This window comes from Erithacus rubecula, assembly GCF_903797595.1.
Source record: "Erithacus rubecula genome assembly, chromosome: 9".
Taxonomy (NCBI): Eukaryota; Metazoa; Chordata; class Aves; order Passeriformes; family Muscicapidae; genus Erithacus; species Erithacus rubecula.
The window spans coordinates 31,705,526-31,723,510 of record NC_136660.1 but is presented as its reverse complement, the minus strand read 5'-3'; the positions used below and the strand labels follow the sequence as shown (position 1 = coordinate 31,723,510).

Sequence of the window (17,985 nt, the reverse complement as noted above, 5' to 3'; positions counted from 1 at the left end):
CACAAGAAGAGGCCAATGTTACTTAAGGGTGGGCAAAGGGTAGAGCTATAAAAGTAAAGACTCTGGAAACACCACTTTGAGACAGGGTTTGAGAGGAAAAACTGAGGAAAAAAAATCACTAAATCGTAGCTAAAAAAAAAATCACTAAATTTAAAGTTTTTAAAGTAAACTTTAAAAATCCACCAATGCCTTTGTTTAGGTATTTTTGATAAATTAGTAATTTTCTGAAGTAGAAAGAAATCCTGGAAGTTGCAGACTAAAACAAACACAAAGTCCATCTTGTCCTGAATTCTCTACAAAGACCATTGAATACAGCTAGATACCAGAATTACTGCACAAATTATCCAACACCATAAATCATAGCCCACCTCCCTGAAGTGCAAAGAAGACAACAGACTTGTAAGCAGCAATATGCCACAATAATAAAATTCAGAATTTTTTATTTAATAAAAATAACACATCCTTCTGAGGGGAATCTGCAGAAAGAAAGCAAAAAGCAGAATATAAGAAAAAAGTCTCTCTGGTTCATTAAGTTCAGTAACAAGATGCATTTAAGGCTGCAGATTACTAAATCAGCTTAATGTATTACACCTAAAAGGCTTTAACCACACTGCAAGTGGTTCAATAAGTAAACTCTGGCAAACCTTGAATAGCTGGTAAATCTCCAGTCTGGGAGCTGTCAAAAAAAAAAAATTAGATCTTTAGGGATATATTTATTTGCATTAAGCAAAATATTTTTATGGACAACATAGGGAATTTTAATCTGTGCAAAAAGGGGGGTACATGATCTTTAAGGTTGCTTCCAACCCAAACTATTCTATGAAGCTGCTAATTGCTCCATTAAAAATTCATTCAAAAACAAGTTATCTTTGACAGGGCTGAATTTTCACTTTGTACACAAACAGCACCTGTTTGTAAAGAAGGAATTCTATTCCTGAGACCCTAAAGGTTAATGATGTGTAAACTCCAAAAATTCAAGCACTTACTCATGCAATTTGTGCAGACAGCAGGTGAGCACCCACAACTTCAGGGACAGTAATCTTTCTGAAGAAATAATGAACACTGCTGATTAGGAAAGCAAATATTGGTTAGGAACAGCCACTGCTCTCAGAAAACTGAGACCACAGCTAATGTTACAGACTGGAGTGCAGCTGAGACAACTCTGAACCCACTGAGGATCAACTCCTGGATCCCCTTCTGGCTCTGCCAGGGAACAGCAGACATGACAATACAGCAAATCTTCATTTTAGTGTGTCTGCTGCTTCAGGAGGGCAGTGACACCTGGGTCACCGGGTTTCTTTGGTTAGAAAGTGCAAAGAGAGTCAAGTACAGAAACAAACTAACAGATTTACATAAGGGTCTGTATACTTTACTCGAAGGTCTCTTTCTAGGAGGAACAACTCCTCTAAGGCACAGCAAACTTTGGAACCCTGAACATCTGCACAGCCTGTGCTGAGCCCCGTTCTCTGCTGTGACAACAAAGATTCCCTACTCCTGGTGGCACACACTCTTCCAAAAGGCTCTTTGTGAGCTCCCAGCTCGTCTGAACCCCCACACCCTGAATTGTTTTACAGTCCCAGTTCCGCTTGTTCTCCTGACAATCTTCTCCTTGTTAGACTCTCCAGGTATTTTATTTGAACAGGACTGTCCAGCTGCTCCCCAGCCTCCCTGCTCCCCAGATTTCCTGCCCCTTTCAAGGGCTCTGTACAAAGCTGTGCTAACAGATGCACTATCCCAGCCCAACAACAGGATGTTGTAAAGGTCCAACCACTGTGTGCTTTTCATATGGATATGCTAATGGACACACTATCAGCACACAGCTGTAAATGCAAATGCCAGAGCACAGGCTGAGCATCTTTTATGGGTGTTTAACCACCTTCTGTCTTGCAAGGGACCAGCTCCCTGCTATTTGTAAGATAAAAAGCAGCTAGCTCACCTCGTGTCAATGCTGTGTAAATCGATTAAGACAAGAGCAGCACGGCACTGAGGCTCTGTTAGGGCCGGCTCCAGGAGAAGCCTTTAAGTCACCGATGGCCTTTCTGATCTGCTCCAAAGCATCTGCCAGTGAGCTGCACACGCTGGGAAGAGATGGGTGGGGTTTATGTAACTTTTTCAAAACTACAAGACGTGCCACAGTTAAGTTAAACAATGGTGAAACATTATGTCTTAAATGTTTTAAAGGGATAAATTATCTTAGGGAGCACTTTTGGCTTTTTTTAGCCATCCACTGCTGTAATATCCCCACCTAAAGGTAACAAAAGTTCCCGAGAATTTAGAGGCATTCCTGGCTCCAGGGGTGCCAACTGGCCAATTGCCACAGCCTGGATGAGAATCAAGGATCCAAATTCACCTTTTCCCTTGAGCACAGGACACAAGCTCTGCTCAGCCAAAACTCCTGTGGTTCACCTTCTCAGCCTCCAGCCCACCAACCCCGTCTCAGTGCACACTGAATCCTTCAATATTTCACAAATATGATCCATCAGGGCTGCAGGTAAATCAGCAATAAACAAAGCATTCCCAGCTGTTCTATCTTGTGTTTCACCACAGGTTATACCAACTATTGGTGCCTTGCTCAGGAGGCTCTCTCCAGCACTGGGAGGTTACTGGATGTCACCTTGCTCAGGGTGTTCCAGTGTCCATCAGCTTCTCTGGCCACATTTCTGCTCCATCTGACTGTACTGTTAGCTAAAAACAAACAAACAAACAAGAGGGGAGCACTCCTCTGCAGCCATCACAAACAGATACCAGGCCAAATTCTGCTGGCAGAAATTACACTGCTGCTCTTGCAAATGATCACTCAAATCATGCACAGCAGAATTTGGATGAAAATGAGAAATAATGCAGCAAATGTAGTTTCAGGAGATCTGGACAGCTTCAGCCACATGAAACCAATGAGAAATTAGTATGTTTACTTATAATTTCTGTTGGAGTGTACTATATGTTGTTACACTAAGTTAATTGCTGTAATAGGAGAGATGATGTAGCAAGACAGTCTGAACAGAACAGGTCAGCTGTGCTGATGTCACAGTCCTTATCTGTACTCTGAGTTATCAAAATGGTATTTAAAGTTTCTGCTGGACTTATATATGCACTATAAGATGTTAGACAGCTCCTTTAGCAGATGCCCACAGGAATTTGAATTAGTTAGAAGGTTCCTTGCTATCTGCAATTATGTCTGTTTAATTGATTAAAAAAAGAAATTAATTAAAAAAGAGCTCCTTTTAGCTTTGATCCATCTGCTTGAAACCACCCAGCTGTATTGTGACGCAGACACAAATATTAATGATCAACTGGCAACAGGATAATGAGTCAATAAAGAGTTTAAATGGTGTGAGCCAGAACAATTACTAACCTAATAGGCAGATAAATAAGGCTACTTGACTTTACCCAGGGAAAATGATTATTCTTCCCCACTTACATGGAATGACCTGAACAAAGTGGTTTGGTGGGGGTTTTCCCCCTTCCTGGCACTTTTCCATTCTGCTGTTCCCAGTTCCCACAGCTGTGACCACTGCTCACCAAATGCTGCCCAAATGAGATCAGCTTTCCCTGCACAGCATTCCAGAGCCTGCTGCTGGCTTGCATCTCCAAACCCTCCTCAACACCCCTGCAGCATCTTCCAGCCAGGCAGACAGGTCAGATTATTGCTGAAGGCTTCCTGTGACTAACAGGCAAAAAGGGCTTTTAGACATCCCCAGGATTTCCAGAGAAAGCCCATAATTTCCTGCATGTAGCCCAAGGCCAGAGTTTTACTGTTGATTCATAAGCATATTTCTGATGTTACTGCAAGTTAGACTGCAGTTCATGTTGCCTCCATCCAGGAGGTTTCAGCAAATGCAGTGACAAAGGTTATTAAATAACAGCCTGCAACCCAACAGAAAATGAAGTTTAAAATCTAACAGAAAAAAAACAATATCAAAAGCATCTGGTGAACCACAGCACAGGTATTACTGAATATATCCTAGTTTCTAAAGGAATGATTTGATCTCTGTTTATGCAGTTGTTGTTACTTATGCTTGGTTTGGCCATGCCTGGAGGCCCTGGCTATGATCTGGGCTGTCCCAAGCTTTGCTCTGCACATGCACAATCCCCTGAAAGAACCACAGGATTTCAATAAAAGCAACTTCTCCTAGTTTCACTGAATTCCCTGGGAATGCTGCTCTCACCTTGGCAGTCCTGGCACCTGCAGCTTCTCTCAGCCAGGGAAGCACCACAAGCTGGCCAAGAGCCTCACTAAGCCTTAAACTTACTTCAAATATTGCTCTCTGACAGCACTGGGAACTCTGATCCATGTGACAACATCCTCTGCACATCCTAAAGGTGTTTAAAAAATATGAACAAAGATATAATTATAGAAAAAAAAAAACCAAAAACAAGCAGCAGAGTTCTGTTATTACCACTTTATTTGCATCATCTCCAGTTCTGCCTTTCCATGGTGGTTCCACCAACATTTAGGCACATACCTGATATGATGAATTTTACTGAATTCAAGATTTCTTCCTGCATATTTTCTTGCTCAATAATGCACTCATCCCAACTGTGTCTGTGCTGAGTGGTGCTCACCAAGCAGCACTGTCAGTGTTTCACAGACATTTTCAAAAAATAAAAAAAAAATAAATTCAGACATTTAAACCATTTCAAGTGGGTACATGCAGCAGCACAGAACCACAGCATGGTTTGGGTTGGAATGAACACTCAAGTTCCAATCTCCTGAAATGGACAAGGACACCCAGGCTGCTCCAAGCCCCATCCAGCACTTGCCAAGTGAAACAGATCTGGATTTTCCACAGTGGGGGAGTGAAACATCACAGAGAGCCAAAAGGCTCTTCCAGAAATTCACAACCACACAATCAATTCCTGTCTTTAAACAAAGCTGTCCCTGCAGCCACTGCTCTCCCCATCCTGCTCCTCTGGTCGAGAAGGACCAATACAGACACACTGGTGAGTCAACCTAATTAATTAAAGCTAGTTAAATTAAATTACTTAGCTCGTGTTACCTGGCCAGCACCTCCCAGCTAAAAGTGAAGGAGTTCCCAGTGGGCACTGGGAATAACTCACCAAGGCCACTCTGCTTTTGAGTCACTTCCAAGCTGGGCAATCATTAACCCCAGCACAGAAATTCTCCATTTCTGGGCTGCAAGCTCGCTGCAAGAAGTTCCAGTTAAACTGACAGCAAAGTCAATCCACTCACAGCGTGGGTAATGCTTTAAAAATTATAATGGGGGGAAATGTCAGATCTGGTGCCACCTGTGCAGTGACAACACTAAACACAGAACCGCATGTGCCTTCTGCACGGCCCCAAAGCCTTCTCCCATCAGCCAGGCTCTGCGGGCTCCCTTCCCTTCAACAGCCCTCAAAAGCACCAGGCTGGCCCCAAAAACACAAGGGTGACCCCAAAAACACCAGGCTGGCCCCAAAAGCACAAGGGTGACCCCAAAAACACCAGGCTGACCCCAAAAACACAAGGGTGACCCCAAAAACACCAAGAAAACCTCAAACGCACCAAGCTGACACCAAAAGCACCAAGATGACCTCAAACGCACCAGGGTGACTCCAAAACCACCAAGATTACCCCAAAAGGACCAAGATGACCCCGAAAGCACCAGGCTGACCCCAAAACACCAGACTGACCTCAAAACAACCAGGCTGACCCCCAAACACCAAGATGACCCCAAAACACCAGGCTGACCCCAAAAGCACCAGGCTGACCCCAAACCCTCCGTTTCCAGGCAGGACTCACAAGCTCAGCCGGGGCTGGATCAAACCCCATTCGGGTTTAACCCGCCCCGTGCCCTGCGCACCGCAATCCCCGCGGGCCCCCCGCCCACCTGCGCACGGCCTCGGCCGAGCCGGCGATGGGGACCCCGCCGTCGGCCCCGCTGTCGTACAGGACCCCGCTGACATCGAGCAGCAGCCCCCTCACGGCCCGGGCCCAGCCGCCGCCCGCCATGGCCGCGCCGCCCCCCGCGCGCGGGCTGCCGGGAAATGGAGTCCGGGCTGCGGGAAACGGAGCGCGGGCCGCGCTCCGCCCCGGCACGGCTCGGCACGGCACGGAACGGAACGGAACGGAACGGCTCGGAACGGCTCGGCACGGCTCAGAACGGAACGGCTCGGAACGGCTCGCGGCTTGGCACGGCTCGGAACGGAACGGAATGGCTCGGCACGGAACAGCTCGGCACAGCTCGGCACAGCTCGGCACGGCTCGGAACGGAACGGCTTGAAACGGCTCGGCACGGCTGCTGGGCATCCCCACAGCCTGCCGGGCCGTGCAGCAATGCTGGCATCCCCAGCCACGGCACTGCACTGTGCATTAACAATTTTTAACTCCCTTCCTGTAAGAGTCGGTCCGAAGGTTCTCTGATCTCCCTGACGACACCCCAGGACCCCACGGCTCACTCTGGCCTGAGCTCTGCCTGGCCCAGGTGGATGCTGGCCCAGGGCTGTGGCTGTACCATGGTGTTTGCCCAGGGCTGTTTGTGGCTGTGCCTGGTGCTGCCCAGGGCTGTGCCTGTGCCTGGTGCTGCCCACGGCTGTTTGTGGCTGTACCATGGTGTTTGCCCATGGCTGTTTGTGGTTGTGCCCGGTGCTTGCCCAGGGCTGTTTGTGGCTGTGCCCGGTGCTGCCCAGGGCTGTTTGTGGTTGTGCCCGGTGCTTGCCCAGGGCTGTTTGTGGCTGTGCCCGGTGCTTGCCCAGGGCTGTGGCTGTGCCCGGTGCTGCCCAGGGCTGTTTGTGGCTGTACCATGGTGTTTGCCCAGGGCTGTTTGTGGCTGTGCCTGGTGCTGCCCAGGGCTGTTTGTGGCTGTGCCTGGTGCTGCCCAGGGCTGTTTTTATCTGTACCCATGGTGCTGCTCTCAGCAGGGTGCTGCTCACAGCGCCCTGTTCCAGCACCTGTTTCTTGGGGCAATGATCTCCACATACAACAGTCCATAAATCTTCCCATCTTTTGGCCAGAGGCCACTCGCTTTGGAAAAGGATTATAAAAAGGGACTTTCTTAAAGAGACTCTGAGATCTCTTTCTCCCCAATGGATCGAAGACGCGTCTGTCATCGAACAGCTCGAGGACTATGTTCCTTCTGTTGGTAGCTACATCTCCATCCTTTCTCTTTCTCTCTCTCTGTTTCTCTCCCTTAGCAAAACTGAGTTGTTGCACACAATAAACTGCATTGCTGCTTTCTGCTGAACAAAACCCGAGTCCTTTGCTTTTGTCTTTTGCACCCCTGGGGTCGAACGAACCATCACGACTCTTGCTCGGTTTGAGCGGATCGTGACACTTCCCAACCCAAGCTGCATGTGCACCCACCTGTCCTACTGGGTGACATCCCCAGCCAAGGCAGTGGAGTGCAAACAGATGGTTTTTAATGTTCAACTCCTTTTTAAGGCCTTTATTAAATGTCACCTTTGGGCTGGGAACCCGAGGGGTCACGCACACCACCGCTGTTCCCATTGGACAATGCAATGGAGGAAATCAGCTTTGCCAAACAACACAGCTGGAGTTTCTGTCTTCAGAGAGTCCCTAGAAAAATACTTGCTGCCTCTTGGTCTAGGGGTCTCATGCAGACCAAGTGCTATTCAAGTCATGGCAACAAGGTGAAAAAGCTCTGGTTGGTGATTCCATCTTCTCCACTGTTTTCCCCACCTGGGAGTACCATTTTTCAGTCTTAGATGTTATACTGGCTCATTGTTTTTAGGTGAGCATGGATGCAAGAGTGGGACAGGGTAAGGGACAAACAGCTAGGAGTATTAACAATTCACAAAGACATAAAACATTAGCAACAAGCAGTTAACACAATTATGGTCGACTGGGTGGACACACATCAACACAAACATCAACAATTCATTAACAACTTCACTACACCAACCATAACTTATAACTCCATGGCTAACATCAGCTCATTTATAACACCAAACTCAAACCATTCTGTGATTCACATGACAACCAACAAAAAAAACCCCAAAAAACACTGACTCATCATACAACATGGTATCTACAATCACAGATAAGATGTTACCAGCTGTGTTGCAGCTTTATGGATAGTACTGTTTTGTCCCATCAATAGCAGGGCACCACTCGCAGAATGTCTAAGGAGCTGTGGTGGAATTACAGTGTGTTTTGTTTTAAAGAAAGCAGAGGAGTCTTGGCAGCATTGATTTGCATCACCGCTTCTGGAATAGCCTCTGGGTTCTCCCTAAAGATAATATCTAAACTGTGAAATTCATTAAATAGACTCAGAAATGGATCAGGTTATTTAAAACAACATTACTAATGGCACAATATCTCAGCTGTCTGCTGTGATAGTGAACATTGTCTTGGATAGTGTTATCAGTCCAGGACACCCGCTATGAATATTGATCCACAGCTTGTTACAGCCATCACTTGCCGTCAGGACAGGTCAGGGTTGAAACCCACCTAGCATCAAAGCAATTTAAAGACAGCACTTGGGCTGAATTTTAATGTCTAAGCTGGGAAATGGACCAACTTCAGAGTGCTGGAACTAATCCGTGAGTATGTGCCTTTCCACACGCCTGAAATGTTTGTAGGTTGTACATGCATGTGAAGCTGATGATACTTGAAAATATCTTGTAGCTCACAGGTTAATTTCAGTGCTGCAATTTACACTCAGCTCCTGCAGAACCAACAGCTCAAATAGAGATATTTGTAGTCCCACATATACCAGATTTTTTTTCCCAGTTCACCACCTCCTACATCCCCCAAAGCCAAGCTTTAGCCACCTGTAGCTTGTGAGTGTGAACTCCTCAGGTCTGAGCTCCCTTCTCTTCTACATTCTTGTGGTATTCAACCCCAGAGGCTGGTGCCAAATGGGTTCTTGGATAATTAACACAAACAGTTACTTTTAATCAAATCGCCCTTGCACATCTTCATCTCATCTTCCTGCTCTCCCCTTATCTTAAGTCCTATGCCAATAATTATTTGTGAGCCCAATTCTGCTGAGGCTGAGACAGCTATGAAGAGGAGAAGTAGGACTGTGCTCTGCATCTTTCCATAGGAATAGAAGCAGGTGGAGTAGCAGATTCCTAGTGAGGGCTGCCTTCCCTGGCTGAAGGGTGACTTTCCCCAATCTATCTGATGATTTGAGGCACCAACAAAGGTGAAATGCCAAGGAAAGGGAAAAGCATCCCCCTGAACAGAAATACACAGCAATAAGCAGGACTGGCTAGAAGTGGTCACAGGGCTGGTGCAGAGTGGGGAAGCTTGGCCTGCTGTCACCTACCCTGTCCCAGTTATAGGTGTGAACAGGCAACAAAGTGTTTTCCCCCAAGACAAGAAGGATTGGTTGGGGGGTTGCTCAGTGGGTAGGAGCTCCTACAGCACAGACAGACCTCAGTTTCCCTGCCTTACTAAGTGGGAACAGTGTGAACACCACAGGAGAGTTGCAGGAGTGGCCCAGAATCTGGAATACACTGATCCCAAATGAAAAGCTGTTTCTTTCTCCCTGAGGACCAGGCAGCAGGTTCACATCTCAAGCAGTGGCTGCTGGCACAGGGAGCTCTTGGAGCTTGGATCCTGCCCAGTGCAGGAGAGGGATGCAGGAGCCATCCCTCCTCTCTGGGTGCCTCTGAACACGAGGCTCGCCCCGCTGGATGCACTGAGCAGGAGAGCTGCAGGTGGCTCTCCAGGGCGAGGGGACAGGTGCAGCCGGTGGCTCTCCGAGCCCCGGGGGACACCAGCCGCCGTCGGGCTGGGGGTGCGGCCGCATCCCTGCTCCAGCAGAGATCCCAGCTCCGGTGCCAGGGGCTCCTGGCCGCCCCCTGCCCACCTCTCCGCACATCCCCCCGCCCAGTCCGGGGCAGGTAACGGGAAAGCCCCATCGCACAGAGCTTGGGAAGGAGGGAGGCGCCGGCTGCGCCCCCGCGGAGCCAGCGCGGCGGGGAGGGGGCGCGGGGGCGGCGTGCCAATGGCTGCGCTGCCCCCTCCTCTGCCCCCACCCCGCCGGCCCCTCCGCCTCCCCGCCGACCCTCCTCCCCGGCGCTCACTGCGCGCCGGCAGCGCCGAGCGTGCGGCTCGGGAGCGGCCCCGCTCCGCGCCCGGCGCTGCGCTCCGCCGGCCCCGCGCCGGGAGCCAGCAGCTCTCCGGGAAGCGCGGAGGGTGGGGTGGCATGCCGGAATGCCCGGACCGCGGGGCCAAGGCGGCCCCCATCCATCATAAAATCTCCTTCTCCATCTTAGACATCCTGGATCCCCAGAAATTCAGCAGAAGACGCGAACCGGCCTCGGGGAGCTGGGGCAGCGCCCCCCGCTCGGGCGAGCGGGAGAAAAGTTTGGGAAGAGTTGAAGTAGGAAAGGACGCTGCTGCTCCCGGCAGCGGGAGGAATAAACTAGAGGCACATGGTAGGAACGCGCTCGAGTTTGTCCGGCCGGCGCTGGCGGTGCGCGCAGGTGGAGGCTCCGGCACACGGGACGCGCTCCCCGGCGGGGTCCCGCAGGAGCGAGGGAAGGGGGGGCTGGAACTGGATTTTTAAGTCTTGATGGTGCAAAGGGAAAAGTTCTCGATATCCCTGCCCGGCTCCCGGCGTGCGGAGCATCCTCTGCCTCCCGAGGCACATCAGGGAGCACATCGGGGCGCGCCGCCGCCCCATCCCGGCGCCGGGCGGGTCGCGGCTCTTACCGAGGCACCGCACGGATTTCTTCCCCCAGCAGGGGCGGCCCCCGGGCGCTCCTTTCCCCGGGGCGGCAGCGGTCGGATGCCCCGGCCCGCGGGACGGCCGGCTGGGTAATTGCTCAGCCCGTCCCCACCGGAGGATGCCTTAGCTCCCGGTGATCGATATCCTATTACCGACTCCCGCCTATCTCCTCCCCGCAGCTTGCAGGTGCCCACTTCAAACCTCCTTCCCCCGGCCTGATCCTAATATTGTTCGATTAAAACTTACCTTTAATAGATGACATCTATCGATCTGCCCCTCGCAAATCTGAAACTCCATTAGCGCAGGGATGGGGAGGGGGGGAGGGGATTTATTTCGCTTCAGAAGGGGACTTTAATAACTTCTTTTTAATTGGTAAGAAATCCATATCGACGGCTCCCCCCTCCCCACCGCGGATGCGGTGGCACAGCGGGGGACGCGGGGGGGGGGCCTCTAGCACGACGGGCGGAATTTTTCTCCCTTTTATTTTTTTTTTAATGATTACCCTCATGTTGAGAGGAGGGATGTCGGAGCGGGGTTCGGAGGGGGAGCGGGAGGAGGATGCGCTATCCCCTGACTAGCCCCGCGATCTCACCTAGATGCGCACACCCCGGCAGAGAGCGGCGCCGAGGACGGGGGGCAGGAGCGCGACGAGGAGGAGCCGAGCGGGGACGGGACCGGGACAGCGAGCCCGCCCGGGCCGGAGGAGCCGGGCTCGCCACGGAGCGCCCGGCGGCGGCGAGCAGAGCCGGGCTGCGGGAAGCCGCGGCGGGCGCGCACCGCCTTCACCTACGAGCAGCTGGTGGCCCTGGAGAACAAGTTCCGAGCCACGCGGTACCTGTCGGTCTGCGAGCGCCTCAGCCTGGCGCTGTCCCTCAGCCTCACCGAGACGCAGGTGAAGATCTGGTTCCAGAACCGCCGCACCAAGTGGAAGAAGCAGCACCCGGGCGCCGACGGGGCGGCCCCCGCAGCATCCCCTGCGGCGGCGGCGGGAGGCGGCAGCCCCAGCCCGCCGGGCCCCGCCGCTCTGCCCTTCCAGACTTTCCCTTCCTACGCCGCCAACAACGTGCTGCTGCCGCCGGCCGCCCCCTTCCCGCTGGGCGCCGGCCCCTTCGCGCCCTTCCTGGGCCCCGCGTACCTCGGCCCCTTCTACGCCCCGCACCTCTGAGGCGGCACCTCCGCCCTTCCGACCCACCGTCATCACTTCTGCTGGTTGCGTGGCCGTTTGAAGTGTAAGAAAGTTGATTTTTCCTAAGCGTCAGGGCAGCATGCTTAACTTTGACACACAGAGAAAAAAAAAAACAAAACCACTGTAACCACTGGATTTTATTAGCACGTTTGAGATGTAATTATAGGTGTTGGAGATGGGAAAAGTAACCCTCTTTACACATGCCTGACACTAATTCCCTGCAGATTCTTCTCCGAGTTCATTGTTAAGATGCTCCTCGCTGCTGTTCGGCTTGCCAGCACACGTCTGAAGCCTGGAGGGCTCGGGAGCTGTGGCACTCGTTAGCACCGCTGCGATGCTGATGCTGATGAGCGTGCAGGCGGCCGTGTCGAATCCCAGGGATGCTCTGTGAAGACATCCCCAGGCTCTGACTGTGCTCCTGGGACTCTGCTGAGCCCTCCCTCGTTATCGTTTCTGAAAACTGCCAGTCGCGTTCTTGACACCCTACCCGGAGGAGAGCTTTGTATGGGAAGGCACAGGGAAAATGCAGCTCGTGTCATCGGGAGACAAGAAGGAAATCTGCCTGGTCAGTGGGAAAGTGTTCAACTGCTGCTCATGTCCACGGTCTCTCTGCCTTTCTCTGCAGTTCAGTCCCAATGACTTCACAGGTTTTTGGATAAGAAATCTAAAGATCATTCGTTTTGCAGAGACCAGTTGTTCTTGTAATAACACAGCATTAGTGCCAAATGAGGCAGAAAAGAAAACATAAATCAGAGAAAATTATTACATTATTCATTTCTTTTAAAATGGGGCATTTGTGGTAGAAAGTAAGTAAAACACAGAATTTCCAGCATGCTGAGACCTATTTTCCATAACAGAGAAACACATGCTTTTTTCTGGTTTTGCTTTTTGGAGCATTTGTTAGAAGGAAAATCACATTTCATCTTCATCGTTACAAGCACCGAAATGAAAAGGAATTTTAGCTTGGGGCTCATCTGTCCCTGAACGGATGGGAAGTAATTGATTTAAAAAAATCTGCCTCATGCAGTTTTACAAATTATTGCAACACAATATTCCAAACTGTATCCTCTTGGTCCCTGACAATGCTTTAAAGTACACACTGGCTTTCCAACCAAAAAACTTAGCTCATAAATCCTATCTAGCTCTTGTGTTGCTCTAAATAAAAAGGGTTTTTAAATTATTCCCTGTTTAATTGTTTTTAATTGTACCTAGATGAAGCACTGTCTGCTTTGGGGGTTATTTGCCCACCTGGTGTGGATCTTGATGGTCCCTGTGCTGCATGTCAGTGACTGAGGGTGATACCACCTCTCTGGGCTGTCTGTGAGGAGGTGATTGATGGGACAACCCTGTCTTGCCAAAATCACCCTCCTGGCTTCCAGCTTTGCAGGGATCAAGGCTGTGAGAGCCACAAGCCTAAGCCTGGGCCAGCTGAAATGACCTGAGGTTGTCCTTCCACAGCAAGAGGAGGTACCCAGTGTCTTCTCAGTGACTTGCAGAGCTATTAACAGAACACAAAGTTCACCTCGGATCATGAGTTTGGAAGTCATGGCTGCTGTATGAATGCATTTACTTGGAGGTTAATTAAAGTAACTTTTTAACCCTAATTTGAGTTAGAGTTACAAAAGTTGGGGTCATTTCAGCTGCTTGGGGTGCATCCAGAGCTGCCTTCACTTCTGGCCAGGCAGTCCCAAGTGCCTGAGCCATCAGGTCCCATCACTCCTGACAAACTGTGTGCCCACTTCTGGCCACCCATGGGCAGTTAAGAGCTCAAGCCCTGCAGGGAGGGAAAGGAATTCCCGGAGGCTGGGCTGGTCCATTTTCTCTGCCTCAAGTTAGGACTAACTAGACCTAAATCCTCTTGACTATTCATGGCCTCCTACTTGTAATTGTCATCACCTGTCCATGCAAAAAACAGGTCTTGATATCACCTTGCTGTCACTCTAGAGATTACCAGAGCATGATGCAGTTGGTTACTCACAGTGTACCCAGATCCTTGGTAAAGGACAGGCTTGTGCCCTGGTATGGTCATATGGTTATTGCTTTTCCTTGAGAAGTGTAAATCATAGCAAAAAACCCAGGGAATGTCACAAGTCAAAATAAATGGTACAAATTGTCTCTTCCTTCAAGATGTGGTTTTTGCTATTCATTAACCTTTCAAGGCTCTGCTTTGCCAGCAATTTTACCCTTGCCAAAACTGTATTAACTTTAGAAGAAATATTGATTCCTTTCTTTTTCCCTATCACTCTGTTAAGTCACTTCTAGACCAGTTTCCCCCCCAAAAAAAAGATTTACAGTTATTTCCAGAGAATATAGCACTATTTCCTTCCCAACAGTCATGGTCTCCATTGTGCATGACTTGCATGGCATTGGAAGGAGGATGCACATTGATGGGAATGCTGATTTTGTGGCTCTGATCCCAGGCTACCAAAGTTTTCCTGGCTAAATGCTTCCAAGCCTTTTGGGCAAAGCTTTCCCTCCCTATTTTGTTGAGTGGGGGCTGCTTGGGTGGGTGATTCTCCTTAGGGATGTGGTGACTGGGCATTTATTCCAGCTGAGGTTCCAAGCAGTCCTGGGAACAGCAATTGCAGTCAAACTTTGCACTGCCCAGATGAGCCCATTTGCACTGGTAACATTTATAGAACTGTCCCACTGAGTATCTATTATATCTAACAATTCTGAATAAAGATTTGTGTAATATTTTCAGGCACAGACAGAAATTGACTTTACTCACAGCTGAATATAGATGTTAAAGGGAATCACAAGTAAGTCCTATGTGTGAAAAGCAAAAAATGCATCTATACTAAATTAAAAGAGCTTAAATCAAATGCTCCAGAGAGAGAAGAGGAAAGTTAGGAGCTTCCCTCATTCCTGAGCAACCTGATCAAGTAGGTGGCATCTCTGCCCATGGCAGGGAGTTGGAAATTGGTGATCTTTAAGACCCAAACAATTCTGTGATTCAACACCTGACAGCGTCTGCAGTGAGAAGGAAGCAGCAGCTGGGGGTCAAACTGCCCAAACTACTGTTAATTCTGAGTTCAAAAACCACAAAATCACTTTGGAAACAGATTTAATTTAACTTGATAATGAAACAAGTACAAGGATGCACATGGTGACATCACAGGAAATGTTAGAAATGTCAATTTAACCAGACTTTCTGATCTGTACTTAAGAAAAAATATCCACAACAATTCATGCAGTTGAGTTTGCAAAGCTGGAAGAATACAATGAAAAATTAAATACGTGGAGGAAGAAAAGATAAAATGTATTTATTGACATGTCAGTGACCAAGCATTTTTCTTGAAGGAAATCAATGTGATTTGTTGTGTAATACATGACTTGAAAATTAAACTAAAGTCTATTTCCTTCCTAGCAATCTCTCTCTTGTTCTCTCTCTCATTATTAGAAGATGTACAATAAGATTTGTGCTACCTACACACAGGCTCTTGAGGTGAGAACAGACTCCCCTGTGGATTTTTCCTCACTGAAGTCAAGTAGGACCATGGAGAGAGAGCCAGGATGACCCAAGACAAGGAACAGGGAGAGCTCAGAGGTCTCCCACTCTCCCTGCTTCTGGCAGAACAGCTCCTTCAGAAGAGATGGGGTCACTGATTTTTGTGGTCACTGTGGAGCATGTGAGCCTCACCTCCTGGTGGCAGCAAAGCTTGAGAGGTACATGGAATGTTCTCTGGTCACTCAGGAATGAATGAGAAATGTTGCTGTGCTCCCAAATACCTCTCAGGAATGGGAGCAAAGTCTGATTTTCAGCAGCTTTACAACTCACAGGCAGAGCTGCTAGACGAGACGTCTAGCAAAATATTTGGTGGGTGAGATCCTCCTGAGGAAAAATTGATAATAATGTTCTTGCATCACTAGGGCTGAACACCATTCTTGTTTTCCAGTATGACCCTGTGTCATCTGAAGTCACCTTGATCTTTACAGCACTTTGTTGTCATGGCAAACTCATATTGTGGGCCCCATTTCTGGTACTGCACTCAGTAAAAGTTTCTGGGAAGAGAATGATGTGTACAAGTAATTTATGAGCTGCTTGTTACAGGTTTGCTTTGTCCTTTTAGCTGGCATCTTTACCCTGTTGCTCACAGGAGCTGTTCTGTGGTGATTCATGCAGCCTGTAGCAACACTGCCACTGCTTTCCACTGTACCACAAATACTAAACTCCATTTCTCTTAGATTTTCCCCTTCAAACACTGAAGAGTTCCCAAGCTGCCTTCTTCCTCAAGTTGATCATTGCTTTTGCTGTGTTCTGTGTAATGGCACAGGAAAAATGTAATTAAAAATGTGGCATTCCATGGGGCTTAGGCACGCTGTAACACTGCAGAGGGATTTTAGCAGTATTCAAGATCTGTGCTTTCCCATACCAGATCTATGTACAAGATCAATACAAATAAAAGATTTTTCTCCTTTCTACACATGCTCATTTATTATAGTAGCTTTGATCATAAACAGCTGCTATTGTTTAAAGAAAGATACCTTAAAACATTCATTTTGAAAAAAGAGAGAATATATGAGATTACATCAACTTTGCAAAATGGGAACCTACAAAGATGTCAGGTTTTGTATCTGTGGGTCTTTAAGAATCTGGCACAAAAACTGAGATTTGGGTGAGTTGAAACCTTGTGCTCTCAGGTCAGTCAGTTCTGTGGTGATGTCCCAATATCCAATACCTCCACTGAGAGCTTTCCTTATCATCCAGTCCCCTCCATGGAATTACCCTGCAAAGCACAAGCATCAGTAATTCAAGATTTGCTGCATTTCACTGAAATTGCTCCAGAAAAGCAACTGATGAATCCTAGAACAGTTTGGGTGGGGAAGAACGTTAAAGACCATCTAGTTCCAACCCCCTGTCATGGACAAGGAACTCTGATAGACAAGCTGCAGAGAGCTAAGAATGAATTAAATTCTTTAGATTATTTGTCTCTTCTAAGGAAGAGACACTTGATAGTTTAAGAGTAGGCAATTTCTGTCAAGGTCTTTCTGAAGATTCCTTCCTTTTGGCAGTATATTTATCATATTTCAAGGTGTGTGACTCTTGAAAACAATTATCATGAAAGAAATTGTCTTGAAACAAATTCCTTTATCCTAAGATGTACCAAGAAAACCTTTAATTTTCTGAATTATCCAATATTCTAGAAAAATCTAAGGCTCATTTAAAGTCCTGACTGGGGAAGTGCAGGAAGTGGGTAATGACAAGTGGCAGGTGATGCAATAGGTCACCTTGCTGATCTTTCACCTCACTGATGCCCAGTTAAAGCCTGACCTGCTGCATTATGTAACTTGTCCAGTGTCTGGCCACAGCAGCCCTGAGGTCAGAGCTGAGTGCTCACCATTTAGCAAGGTTGGCAATCCTGGAGCAGCAATGTCAAACTCTGCAACAGCAGGGCCAGTGGGGATGTGTCGTGCTGGAATTTTGAGAAGTTTCCCAGCTCCTGAGATAAAGCATATCCAGATGTTCAGTGCTCAATTCTGAGATTAACCAAATTGACAAGGTATTTATTCTTATTACCCAGTTAGAAATATTTATGTTTGTTTTCTGTGTGATCTCAGAGCTGCCATCTGGGTCAGATTTTCAAAGTCAGGAGAGCATGTAAAGGAGTTTTACCAGAAATCATTGTCCTGATAAAATCCAAGAAAGGAGATTGGAAGTTAGGAAGACCAGGTCCTCAGGATCCAAATCAAAATATATTTGTTCAAGGAAGAAGCAAGGTCACATCCAAGGCACTTGAAAGCCTGAAATGCAAACAAAGTCTCACTCAAATTTTCTTTGGATTTTATTTTAACATTTGTGAGTTTTATGCTATAAAATGCCATTTATAAAGCTCTTTTAACCTTTCTTGGGAAAGCAAAAAAAAAAAAAAAAAAAAGGTTGTTTTTCCCAAGCCCTCTCCAATTTGTGTCTTTTTGCAAGTATAATTTCCAAGGAATGTGATGCTCACCAGAACTGTGTGAAGAAAGGCTCATTAAATTAACTACAAGTCCAAGAAACAAAAGAGCTTATAATTCACCTTTAGGTTTCACACAGAAATAAAATGTCTCTGGATGTAGGTATTGGTGAGTTGCAGAGGAAAATAACAGTGTAAGTTCAAACATGGGGAACAAAGCCTGAGAGAAGACAGCAATTAAAATTCCTTTGATTCTGTAATT

At 48.0% G+C, this 17,985-nt stretch overlaps 2 protein-coding genes across 4 annotated transcripts in view; one reads left to right on the top strand and one right to left on the bottom strand.

Moving 5' to 3' along the window:
- The window catches only part of LHPP (phospholysine phosphohistidine inorganic pyrophosphate phosphatase), a 70,023-nt gene extending 64,035 nt beyond the window's left edge, over window positions 1–5,988 (bottom strand). For 2 of the 3 annotated variants that reach the window (XM_079312277.1, XM_079312279.1), the window contains exons 1-2: window positions 5,829–5,988; window positions 987–1,044 (exon numbers count right to left, since the gene is read on the bottom strand). In XM_079312277.1, the coding sequence (XP_079168403.1) occupies window positions 987–1,044; window positions 5,829–5,904 (134 nt within the window). In that variant the 5' untranslated portion in view covers window positions 5,905–5,988. The remainder of the gene's footprint in view (window positions 1–986; window positions 1,045–5,828) is intronic. The other variant, XM_079312278.1, reaches the window with a different exon arrangement.
- A 4,127-nt stretch (window positions 5,989–10,115) lies between these two features.
- Window positions 10,116–12,924, top strand: NKX1-2 (NK1 homeobox 2; the record flags this gene model as incomplete). The annotated part of the gene is made up of 2 exons (XM_079313155.1): window positions 10,116–10,347; window positions 11,237–12,924. 2 exons carry the CDS (start codon window positions 10,116–10,118, stop codon window positions 11,803–11,805), a joined length of 801 nt encoding a protein of 266 aa, XP_079169281.1. The 3' UTR covers window positions 11,806–12,924.
- Between the last annotated feature and the right edge of the window lie 5,061 nt (window positions 12,925–17,985).